The 12,527-nt window shown below is 35.3% G+C and overlaps 1 protein-coding gene across 1 annotated transcript; it reads right to left on the reverse strand.

Annotated features, from left to right (window-relative positions):
* Positions 1 to 498, reverse strand: LOC149385701 (uncharacterized). Its single transcript, XM_089626392.1, has one exon. The coding sequence runs from the start codon at positions 496 to 498 to the stop codon at positions 1 to 3; it is 498 nt and encodes a 165-aa protein (XP_089482518.1).
* Positions 499 to 12,527: the final 12,029 nt, after the last annotated feature.

The raw sequence follows: 12,527 nt of genomic DNA on the forward strand, positions 1-12,527 counted from the left end.
TCACCAAGCTTCCTTGTTCGCGCCTCTAAACTCTTCAAGGAAGCTTCCCGTCCACTGCACAAGCTCAGTCGGATTCCACGCTTTCTTCCCCGAGACGACATTGTTCCTGTGATTCCAAAACTCCCAAATGACAGTGATACAGAATTCAAAATTACTAACCTCAAGGGAGTCTGCCGCTCTGAGAATGACGTCAAAAACTTCTCCTTCACCGTGAGTCGGGAGGATCGCACCGAAGCCCGCCTCTTTCCAGACTTTCCTGCTCCACTTGCAGCCCCAGAAAGCATGGTAGGTAGTCTCGTCCTTACCCGAGCAGATAAGGCAGCAGTCTTCAGCGATCACCTTCCTCCTGGCCAGCGTGTTGCGAGTCGGGATCCCCCCCTTGCACACTCTCCAAACAAGCAGCTTCACCTTAGGAGGAACCTTGAGTTTCCAGAATTTTTTCCACAAATCCTCTATCAAGGAGTGATCTGAAGAGCTGGCGTCGGATGAAGAGTCCATAGCTACCCGATACCCGCTCCTAACCGTGTATTCTCCATCCGTAGTGTAGTGGCATCGTTGTCTATCCGGGACCTCCTCTCCCTCGCACGGAATGCTTAGAATCGCCCCCTCTCCCTCGCAACTCTTATATCAGGAGGAATCAGATGGGGGTCTATCCACGAGAAGGATCTAGGTCTAGGGATCCACTTATCTCCCATGACCATAACCGACTCACCATCACCAATAGTCCATCTCGTGCCCGCAAGGATAATCTCCCTACCCCAGACCAGGCTGCGCCACATAAAAGAACTGGTCGACCCACAATGGCCAGTCAAGATGTCCCCGTGTGGGTAATAGCTCTGTTTATAGACTTGGCCAACCAGGCTATCTGGCCGTCTGAGGAATCTTCACACGTTCTTAGCGATCAAGGCTTGGTTGAACTTCTCCAGATCTCTAAAGCCCATACCCCATTCCATCTTATTTTTCACGAGCACCTCCCAAGTGCACCAGTGGGTCTTCTTAGCCCCGTTGCAATTGCCCTACCAGAGTCTAGCAATAGCAGAATGGATTTCAGAGATCAAGGTCTAGGCAGGAGGCCACATTAGCTCAGAATAGCCTGAAGGATGGATTTAATGAGCACCTCTCTGCCAGCTTGCGAGAAGAAGATACCGTTCCACTCTTTATCTTACCCCAGATGCGTTCTCTAACGTACTCAAAGAGCTCTTTCTTTTTGCAACCTGTGAACGCGGGGAGGCCTAAGTAGCGTTTATGGCAATCCGTCCTCCGAACTCCTAGGATTCGGGCAATGAGCTCCCCCTCCTCCGTCCCCACGTCTTTCCCAAAACAGACATCAGATTTCTGAAAGTTCACCAGCTGGCCCGACGCACCTGAATAAACTCGAAGGATCTCCGCCACGTTCTCACACTCCCCAGGACATGCCCCAAAGAACTTCAAGCTGTCATCTGCAAACAGGAGGTGAGAAACTCGGAGGTTCCCAAAACTGACTCCAGTAATGTCTCCCGACTGTTCTCTCGCTCTAAAGAGGTTCGAAAGACCCTCTGAACATAAGAGAAAAAGGAAGGGAGATAGTGGGTCGCCTTGGCGGAGTCCTCTGTGCGGAATCGCGTGGCCCCGTGTGGCCCCATTAATGTTAAAGGCAAAACGGACCGAGGAAACACATCTCATAACAATTTCAACCCACTTGACACTATACCCAAAGCCGCAGCATCACCGCCTCTAGGTAGGGGTCATTCCACCCGATCGTAAGCTTTAGCCATGTCAAGCTTAAGGGATGCCCGTCTACCATTCCCAAAACTGCCTCTCTTCATCGATTTTTATATACTTTTTTAAATTATATATATTTATATGAATATTTTGTTTTGTGTCATATAGTTCATTTAACTACAGAACTAAACGAGGCCTTGGCAGAATAGTTGGTGAAGCTGAGCCCATGTCCAAGTCCAGGGATCGATTTTCAAAACTCTCATTTTTAAAGAGTACTCGACTTATTTTCAACAAAATGGTTGCCACTTTGAGTACATATATTTTTAAAGTTTAATGACAACCTCAATGATCTTAATAAGATGTTTTTACCATTCTGATCGAAGGCGTGTTTAAGTAAAAAAGTGTTACGTTAGCATCTTCAATTAGACAAACTCACGAGCAGGGATGAAGCCAAGATTCAAGTTAGAATAAGCTAATATGCAAAAAAAAAAAAAAAAAAAAAAAAAAAAAAGTTGGGAGGAAGCTCATTGGTAAATTTTTAGGATAAATTCATGTAAAAATAAATTTAAAAAACGGGCAAAAGAATGTCCCCGCTGACTCCTCACTGGCTTCGTGCCTGTTCACGAGGATTGTGTCATTGTGGAGCAAGTAAATGTTAGGCAATTAGGAGTCATTAACTATCATCAGTGATGGAGTAAGCAAGTGACTAAGGGAAGTTGAAGCCCCCTTTAATTTGTATTGTTTTTTTTTTCCATTTTTGAAAAAAAATTATTTTTATAAATTTGCAAATTATCCTTCTTTAAACAATTTCTTACACATTAACTCTCCTAATTATATTATTGGTTCCGTCTCAATAATTTTATTTGAGTGTAATTCATCTTAACTTTCTCTGATGTTAAATTTATTAAAATATGCTAAAAAAAAGAGACATCATATTACCGGCATGGGTATGCATAATTCTAATTCGTGCATATATATATAACTCTGTGTGGACTGTGGACTATAACTCCCACCCAAAAAATTTAGCGGCCGTTTGGTTTAGTTTTCTAAATTCGTTTTCTGTTTTTAAATTATGTTTTCTGATTCTGATTTTTAAATTTAAAAAACAGATTTAGAATTACCTTTCGGAATATTTTAAATGTTGTTTGGTTATGTTTTCCATTCAATTGTATAGAGATAAAATAGAAAACAACTTTTCATTGTTTTCTGTTTTCTAAACAAATTTCAAAGAAAACATAAACATGATTCTAAATCTGTTTTCTGAATTTATAACCAAACAGTTTTTCTAAAACTGTTTTCTAGAATTTAGAATCAGAAAACAGAAAACAGGAATGGAAAACAAATTTCAAAGAAAACATAAACATGATTCTAAAACTGTTTGCACTTTGTTTATTTTTATTTTATTTTTACATTTTTTATCATCAAAATTTACAAAGCAGCCCTTTTTGAAATTGTTTCTGCAAATTAACTCCCCTAATCTAGATTTCTGCTTCGTCCTATATATATTGAAAATAATAAGTATGAGACTCAACAAATTCATTTTGCTTAACGAAAAGTATGTCACTGCTAGCTACAAGAATATGTGTGATAGCTAGGATAGCCTAATGCCTTAAAAAAAAAAAAAAAAAAAAAAAAAAAAAAAAAAAAAAAAAAATATGTTGACTTCATAATTCATATTGTAAATCTCTTGGTGGCAAACATGTCATAGTATTTACTAACGTCATGAATATTTTTGTTGTTGTAAGCCATGCAGACGAAGATAGGTTTGTAGGGTAGGACAAGATTGCTAACCGAGCCAAAAAGCATTTATAGCTGAAGAAAGCTAGGGCTAGGATAAAACCCTAAAGACAGTACTATAGCTGTCTTTAAGATCTCATATTGAATATGGAGACTAGAATATAAACAGGTTAAAATGGGAAAATGGGAAGTAATGATAGAGAAATGTCTCTGCATGAGGTATCTTGTCTAGATCATTGTCTGCTTCCTCATAATCGATGATTTATTTTAAGTGTCTTTTTATTTTTTGATAAAAATAAATAAATAATTCGGGGCGAATGTTTTGAGGATTTTTGTACCTGCCAGAGCCAGGTATTTTTGCTAGTTATTTATCTTTCAAGTTTCAATCTAATTATAATATGTGCATTTCCTTCCATCCTCGTATCTATAAGGATCGTTTGTGTAAACGTTATTTTTTTTTTAATAAACGGTTAAAATGACGAAGCTGGACGACATATTTAAGAAGAGTCGATTCGAAAAGAAAATAAATCAGAGAGGTTAATTTGAAATTTTCTTAAGTTAAAACTTATAAAATAATAAATAACAAAATAAATTTATATTTGAATCCATGGGTTTGGATTAAAAGTAGGTCCACTTAAAACTACTAATAAAAAAAATATATTATTTAGTCTTTTCTAAATTTAATTTTTATTATTTATCAATTCTGCCGTGTAAAATCGAAATTCATTCCCATGATTTCAATAAAAACGGATTCCACTCTAATTGGAAAGAAACTATCCATTCTGCCCAAGTGAACTTGTGAATATATATACATATATGTATATATATATATGTATATATAGATATATATATATATATATATAAAGAATCAATTCCATTTAAAAATAAAATAAGATATTTTTAAAACTAAGACCAGTTTATCTAATAGATTACATACCGTTATCAGAAGTAATTAAAATAAATTATAGATTGATAATGAAAATTAACTTAGCCAAAAAATTTAATATCGTTATAATAATATACCATTCTTATAACACTACTTACCAAGTTAATTTTTTGCAGTAATTTATTATTATTATTATAGATTCATTCATAATTATTTACTAGAGATCTATTGTTGTTAAAAATGAAAAATGAAAATAGGAAACTATGGCCGTAGTCCGCAAGGAAGCAAGTATTGAATTGTCATAAATTGCTGCCGAGAATACTAATTTCAATTACACGTCAATTATATTAGAAAATGTTAAATTTTGAACTGATTTTTTAGAAGCTGCAATTACGTATGACCAAATAATTGGTAGCAAAAAAAGAAAATTGTTTATTTTTATGTATAAATGATAATTCCTTTTAAACCGTCATTGATTTGTAAATTATAAATTTGTAGTCGCCTAGTGAGATTTTTCTTAAACATTCAATGTTTATATTCTGCAGAGTAGTCTAGTAGACTGTCTGAGAACTACTAGACTACATTGGTTAAATGACTCGGAGAGGTAGGCCTAAAGAATTAAATTGAGGCCTGAAGAAATTAGCGAAACAGCCAAAAGGCACGTATGAGAGAGAGAGAGGGCACGTAAAAGCTGTGAGAGTAAAGCAAAATGCCAAAAGGCACGCAGAATAAGGCAAATTGGCGACCCCTTTCGCTATCACTGCTTAGATTCTCGCTATCTGTCTTAGTCAAAGCTCCAATGGGTCCCACTTATTTGACTTTTTCTCCAAGTGAACCTGCTATCTCTATTCTCTAGTACATGTTTTTATTTATGTAATTAACAATATCGAATAGTCCTTGGATTTTATGGTTTTGATTTGAATATCAAACATAAGTTAAGTTTGCTGTATTCATAAAAAATAAAAAGTAGTAAACATTATACACTGTACGATATTTTGTTAACTACCATATTTAAATAATTAAATCACACACACACACACACACATATATATATATGTATATATATATATATATATTTCAATGCTAAAAAGTATATTGAAAAAGAGATAAAATTAAAACACACTCGTAATTAAGATACCTTTGTCTCAAACTATATATATTTATATGAATAAAATATAATAGAAAAAGTAAATATAAACATATAGTTTTTTTAAACGAAATTTCAACGTATAGCTACTCATAACTCAAGGTGTCCTACAAATTCTCGAAGTCGCACTCTCTCTCAAAAAAAAAAAAAGTAATTTAGCAAAATAGCTAATTCAAACCTTAGAAATTGATAAATAGCCAATATTTTATAAATAGTAAGTAAATAGCCAACAATAATTAATTATCCGTCCAAGTTTACTAAAATGTCCAAATCATTTTCCCGCCCATTCGCCATTTTCTGATTAATATTAAAAAAAGATCTAGGGAAATCATGATTTCCGAAAATCAGGATGATTAAATCACATTCATAATCGCTCACCTCCATTATCTCTCGGTTAAGAAAATAAAACTCTAAAAAAAAAGACCTCTGGTCTCTTCCCCGATGAAAACCTTTCCAAGTACATCTCCGACGAACGATTTCGGCAGCAACAAATATATCTGGTATGCAAATGTATAAGTTCTTGCTATTTTAACTAGTAATTTCCAACAAAGATTTACACAAAATGGAAAGATAAATCAGGGTTTTTGGGTTCGATTTTTGAAAAACATGGATTTTGTGTTAGTCATCTTCATCTGGGATAAAGATTCATGTATTGTTAATAGTTGTTAATATTCGTGTATAGCTTATTCATAATCCTAGATTTTTGCCTTAAACCCTAGAAATTTTCATACGAGATTTGAGAGTTCGGGTTTTAAATAGCTTGATGTGTATATCTTGTTATGATGCCTTCATATCAATAATAGATGTATTGTTCAAGGTTTGGTATTGTGTTAGGGTGTTGTGAATGGCGTTGGAAAATTGACGACTTTGATGTGTGTGTGTGTGTGTGTGTGTGTGTGTGTGTGTGTGTGTGTGTGTATGTGTGTGTGTGTGTGTGTGTGTATTTACTACATAATATGTCAATGACTTGTGTATATTTACTAGTGAACGAGTTATACATGGCTTGTGGTCTAATTAAAAAGAAAAATGAGTGCATGTAGATGTCAATGATTTAGGTGTGACGTTGTTGAAAAGGAATATGATGTCTAGGTATTTTAGATGTTATTGTTTCTTTGTTAAAACGTGTATTTACTGCCGAAAATGTCAATTAAAAAGTTGTGACGAAAATATTTTCATGTATTTACTGCTGAATATGTCAAGTTATGAATTTGTTATATCTAATGAAATTGGAATATTAACACGTATTTACTGTAAACATGATTAATAGGGCTCAACCACGATGGCGAGAACAAAAATAACTGTCGTCAGAAATAAGACACTCGCAATAACGTCGTCTACCGAACACAGTTTGTATTACATTCTGTATTTACACCACCTGACAATGGATTATGGTTTTCCAGCCATTGACGTTCAAAAAGCTTTAACTGCTACATAACAGTGACAGTAAATATACGTAAATACAATAATAATTTTATGTAGACCAGTGCGAAAACCCAGACATCTTGTGGATCAGTGATATCTCAGACGTTTGAATAATATATAAGCGCTGGAAAACAAAGAATATAAAATAAGATAAATATAATAGCCAAGAAATAATCAAAACAGTAAATAAGAAATAATATCAAATATATAAGGAAACAAATAACAATACAAAGCCACGTAAAAACAGTTCCTACGTATAAGAAAATAATTAACTTCGGTTACTCATGTTCACACTTAAAATCTGGAAATTCAAATTAGAAATTTCGGGTTGGCTAAATAATTCAAATTTCAAATGATTTCAGAATTCAAAACTCAAAAAAGACAAATTTCATAAATGAAAAAAAATATAATTTAGCCACGTCATCCGAGTGGCTATTTACTTATATATTTACAAAAACTTGGCTATATAGCAAATCCCAACGTTTGTGCTAATTTTTTGAAAAAAAATTAAGATTTGAGCTTTTAACCTTTGGTATCGTCATCTCCACTAAGATACAAAGACGTCAGTGGTCTCGACAAATTGAAGACTTTCGACCTAAGAGAATGTATTAATTATCTTTATTTTCTTCCTCATATTTTTATCTTTTGATTATATTTTAATAATCTAGACTAATTAGATCTGGTTTTTACGCGCCTGATCTTTTATCGGACTGGTTTTGAATATTTATTGAGATCTGAATCTCAGATCTAAGATATAATTTTCTTTAGCCGTGAATCTCAAACGGACAAGACCCCTAAAATCACAATCTGCAACAGGCGAAAACCGGTGTTTCCGTTCATGATTTATGTAATAATATGATAATGACTGGTTTCTTGTATAAACAGATAATTCACTAGTTATTTTGTTATATTTATAATTGTTTGTCTTCCACTTTTCACCTTATTTTTGTATAAGTTTTTTAATTTTATTTGCTCTATTATTGTAATTTAAGTCTTTGACTTTTCACTACAAGAAAAACTGGCAACAGCCGCGACAAAAGTCGTGGCTGTTGCTATGAAAGTCGTGGCTGTTGGTACTACAGCCGCGACAACAGCCACGACAAAAGTCGTGGCTGTTGCCCCGTTGCTGTTGATCAACAGCCACGACTTTTCGTGGCTAAAATCAGCCGCGACAAAATAGCCGCGACTAGTCGTGGCAATTGTCGCGGCTGATTTCGGCCACTATATTTTGCCGGGAAACCTATTTTTCCAGCCACTTTTCCCTGCCATTTTTTTCCCGCCATTTTTCCGAGTAATCTTTTTTCTACCAATTTTTTTGTCGCTAATATTTAAATGTTTTGAATGTAAAAATAATTACACAAATAAAATCTTATAAACCAAAATAATATATATTTCATTCATATGATGAATTCATAATTATACTTATAATATGTCTCATACTAATAAACTAAAATACAATACTAAAATAAATAACGTTCGCAACGCTAATAACATCAAAATATAACATACTATCAAGGTAAAATAAATCACTACTCGTATTGAGCTCCCAAAATTCACGATCCCGGACATCTAGGCCGGCCGAGATGCTGCGAGCCGATCATCGAAGAGCCAGCGTCGCCCGAGCTAGAATTCACGATCCCGGACATCGAGGATTTCTATCCCGAAGATCCTGATGATATTCCCACAATCAAGCTCGATCTCTGTGAGTTCACTCAGAACGTAGAGAGCTTTATTCTGAAAAATCTGGAGCTCCGAGAGGGTGAGATGTCTAAAGCCTTGGTTTCTATGGACCGCGAAGCTGCGTCCATTCCCATGCCCAAGCTCAAGAGCGTAAGTCGGCTGCGAACAAAGCACCAAGTGTAAGTCTGAAGAGTAAAGACAAACTAGTCATTATGCGAAGAAGATGAGTTTGAACGGGAATCATTAGTTTCTGAAATGCGAAAATTAGTTCACTAACGCGATGAGAATATATAATGCTTGCAGGTATGAGCTTCCGGATACTCACCCTCTTCTAAAAAGGGTAAATATGTAACACTATACTGTCATATCCTCAGAAGGGCATGTAAACACTTTCTTTTATATACTTGGCTGAATTGGCTATGTTTATATCTATACAGATGCAAATGGAGAAGAGAGAACCTGATGACCCGACCCAGTATCTCTTGGCTATATGGACACCAGGCAATAAATTATCAATGTTTTTTTAGTTCTTATTTATGATTTGTGTGTAAGAATCAGTCTCTTATTTATGATTCGTAAAATTGCTAACATATGAATTTCAAGCATATTTTTTTTAACATGATTTAAACATACAACTCACTATAAAATTTTAACAAGTTTAAGTTCATAATCTCCTCTTGTATTACTAAGGTTAATTCATACAAGTTCACAGACACTATTTATTTGCTACAATCCAGAGTTTTTATGCAACTGGTTTTTCCTATTTCCTAATCAGCAAGTCATTCCATTCACAAACAAAGCACCATCACACATTCACAAACAAAACACCATCACAAATATTCGATACCTTAATGAAGGAGCAGATGGCGGCGACGAGGCGAGGAGCAAAGGGCAGCGACGAGGCGAGGAGCAAAGGGCAGCGACGAGGCGGAGGAGCTGAAGTGAACTGGGAGGAGCTGAACTGCACTTTGTTACAATACAGAGTTAACTAATTTAGTTATGCATTTCCAAGTCATATTTTGGGAATTTTGTAAGTTCATAAGTTAAACATACAACTCACTATAAAATTTTAACAAGTTAAGTTCATAAATCTCCTCTTGTATTACTAAGGTTAAGTCATACAAGTTCACAGACACTATTTATTTGCTACAATCCAGAGTTTTATGCAAATGCTATTTCCTATTTCTTATTTCCTAATCAGCAAGTGAATGATAGCATCAACATGAATTACAATTTTGAGACATAGATTTTGCAGTCTTTATTCACTAATCACAGATGCAAAATCATGAATATTTGGCATTCAATTTCATCAAATACACGTAAGACATATTAAACAGAACAAGATAAATTAAAGAGAAAAGTAACTTGAGTTTTATAAAACCGAAAACAAAAGGTGTGCAATCAATTTATATCAAAATGCTTTTTCCTATTTCCTAATCAGCAAGTCATTCCATTCACGCACACACATTCACAAACAAAACACTTTCACACAGATTCGATACCTGAATGGCGGCGACGAGGCGGAGGAGCAGAGGGCGGCGACGAGGCAGAGGAGCTGGACAGCGAGGAGAATGAATATCTTCTCACAGCGAGGAGCTGAACTGCAAGGTCTGTCTTTATGCCTTTGTGACTAAATCAAACCTTCCAACTTCACACACACACACACACACACACACACACACACACACACACACACACACACACACACACACATATATATATATATATATATATATATATATATATATATATATATATATCAGTGACTAAATCAAACCTTCACACTCTGGTATGTAAATAACAGTGATATGTAACACTTCATTTTAACACTGATTTTAATCGTTTAGTCATAAACACACACACACACACACACACACACACACACACACACACACACACACACACACACACACACACACATAAAATTGCCCAAATCGGATTAAACCCACAAAACCATCTTCTGAACATTATGTAATAAGGTGGGTCAATTTCACGCTAGAAATCAAAACAGAAGAATCGCGTACTCGTGATGAGGTCCGAGCGCGGCGGTCCGAGCGACGAGTGAGGCGACAGAAGAATCGAAATAGAATCGAGTGAGGCGACGAGTGGTCCGAGCGCGGCGGTCCGAGTACGGCGGTCCGAGAGCGGCGACAATGGTCGGAGTCCTTCGATTTGGGGTTAGGGTTTTTAATTTCGGGTCTATAAAATTCTAGGGCTTCGATTTGGACTTGGATTTGGGTGTCATGGTCGGGGATTTGGATTTGGGGGTCGATTTGGAACGGCGGAGCTGAGCGCGCGTTTTGGTTGTGAGGGTGGGTGTAATGGCGGAGCCAAGCTTTTCTACAGGGATGGAATCGTACTGAGCTGCGATTTTTTAGAGTCAAAGATGGTTTGCTTTTCAGAGGAGGAGAAGATAAAATAAAGGAGAAGAAGAGTTCGAGGGTGAGCTTTTTTTTGCTGAGGGTATTCTTATTTGTAACGAAAATACATAAGAGAAAGTAGAGTAAAATAAATTAAAACCTAATAATAGCCACGACAAGTCGTGGCTATTGTCGTGGCTATCAAAAAAATCTCAAAAATTGAGTGCGAGAATCACCCCGCTCCAATGAAAATATGCAACTAGTAACAGCCACGACAAGTCGTGGCTATTGTCGTGGCAGTAGAGTATTTAGCCACGACAATTGTCGTGGCTAATCTATAATCTCAAATTATGAGCGCGAGAATAAGCCCGCTCTAATGAATAGATGAAAATAGAAACAGCCACGACTTGTCGTGGTTGTTTCGTCTAATGTCGCGGCTATTTAGCCGCGACAAGTCGTGGCTATTCTCGAGAATAAAAGTTGTGGCTGTTGCCACTGTTTGTTGTAGTGTTTATCGATATATCTTAGAAACCCTTTATTTAAAAAAAATCAGGGTTTCTTTCTCTTTTTCAGAACACGTGTATCTCGATTTTATATATTTATAGTCTATATATAAATAATAGGGTTATTAAGTTATATAGCCACACGGTTATAGTGAATTGAGATATAAACCACATTTGGTTAATTTCTTGTAAATAGCCAAGTTAACTTATTAACAGATTAATAAAAAACTTATTTAACTCAGCCAAACATGTAAAAAAGACAGTTAATAGGCTGCCACATATGCAAGTTGGCTATTTACAAAGTATATACCAAAGGTTGGTTAATTTACAATTCCTATAGTTTAGGTGGCTTACGTAGCCAATTTTTTGTAAATAATATATGTATATATATACACGTTACGTAGCAATATATTGAAATATCGTATGCATCATATATACACTTGTAGTTTTTTTTTTTTTTTTTTGCTTGACTTGTAGTTAATAAATTTGTATCACTAGAAGTCTAGAACATATATATGCTGAAACATCTGGATCGCAGATGCTAATATCGTTTTCATTTCTTTATTCTTCTTTTTGCTCCCAAAAAAAAAAAATCAGAATTTCGTTTATTATAGTGAATAGTCTGACCATACTTCAGAAACCGCAAGTTAATTGTACAATCTTAAGTTTGAACTTTGAACTTTGAACTTTGAACTTTGAACTTTGAACTTTGAAATAGCTCGAGTAAACATCATCAATCAATAAACAACTAAATAATATGTAGTCGTCTAATGTAACATTGTGAATAACTAGCTGGAGACCATCATTTATAGTTTTTGACTTTGCACATTAATTTATGTAGATTTGAGATCAGTATTATTATAATATTTAATTGCTAAATACTTGAATTTCGTTTCTCTTACTTTTTCTTCTTCTTCTTCTTCTTCTTCATTTCGTTTCTCTTTACTACTTTTTCGTCTTCTTTCCAAGGTTTAGGGACAAGTGAGACAAAATGAATATATGAAACGTGTAGATTATAAAAAAATTCACAGATCTATAGTCATGAAAAAGCCATATATGCGTACGTAGATCTAACGTCTTACGCTCCAAGC

Source organism: Urtica dioica, chromosome 9, assembly GCF_054948205.1.
Source record: "Urtica dioica subsp. dioica isolate 48M chromosome 9, U.dioica_male_clone48M_v1_H2, whole genome shotgun sequence".
NCBI lineage: Eukaryota > Viridiplantae > Streptophyta > Magnoliopsida > Rosales > Urticaceae > Urtica > Urtica dioica.

Excerpts from the sequence above, each read along its gene's own strand:
- LOC149385701 (XM_089626392.1), bottom strand. The coding sequence starts at position 498 with ATGGACTCTTCATCCGACGCCAGCTCTTCAGATCACTCCTTGATAGAG.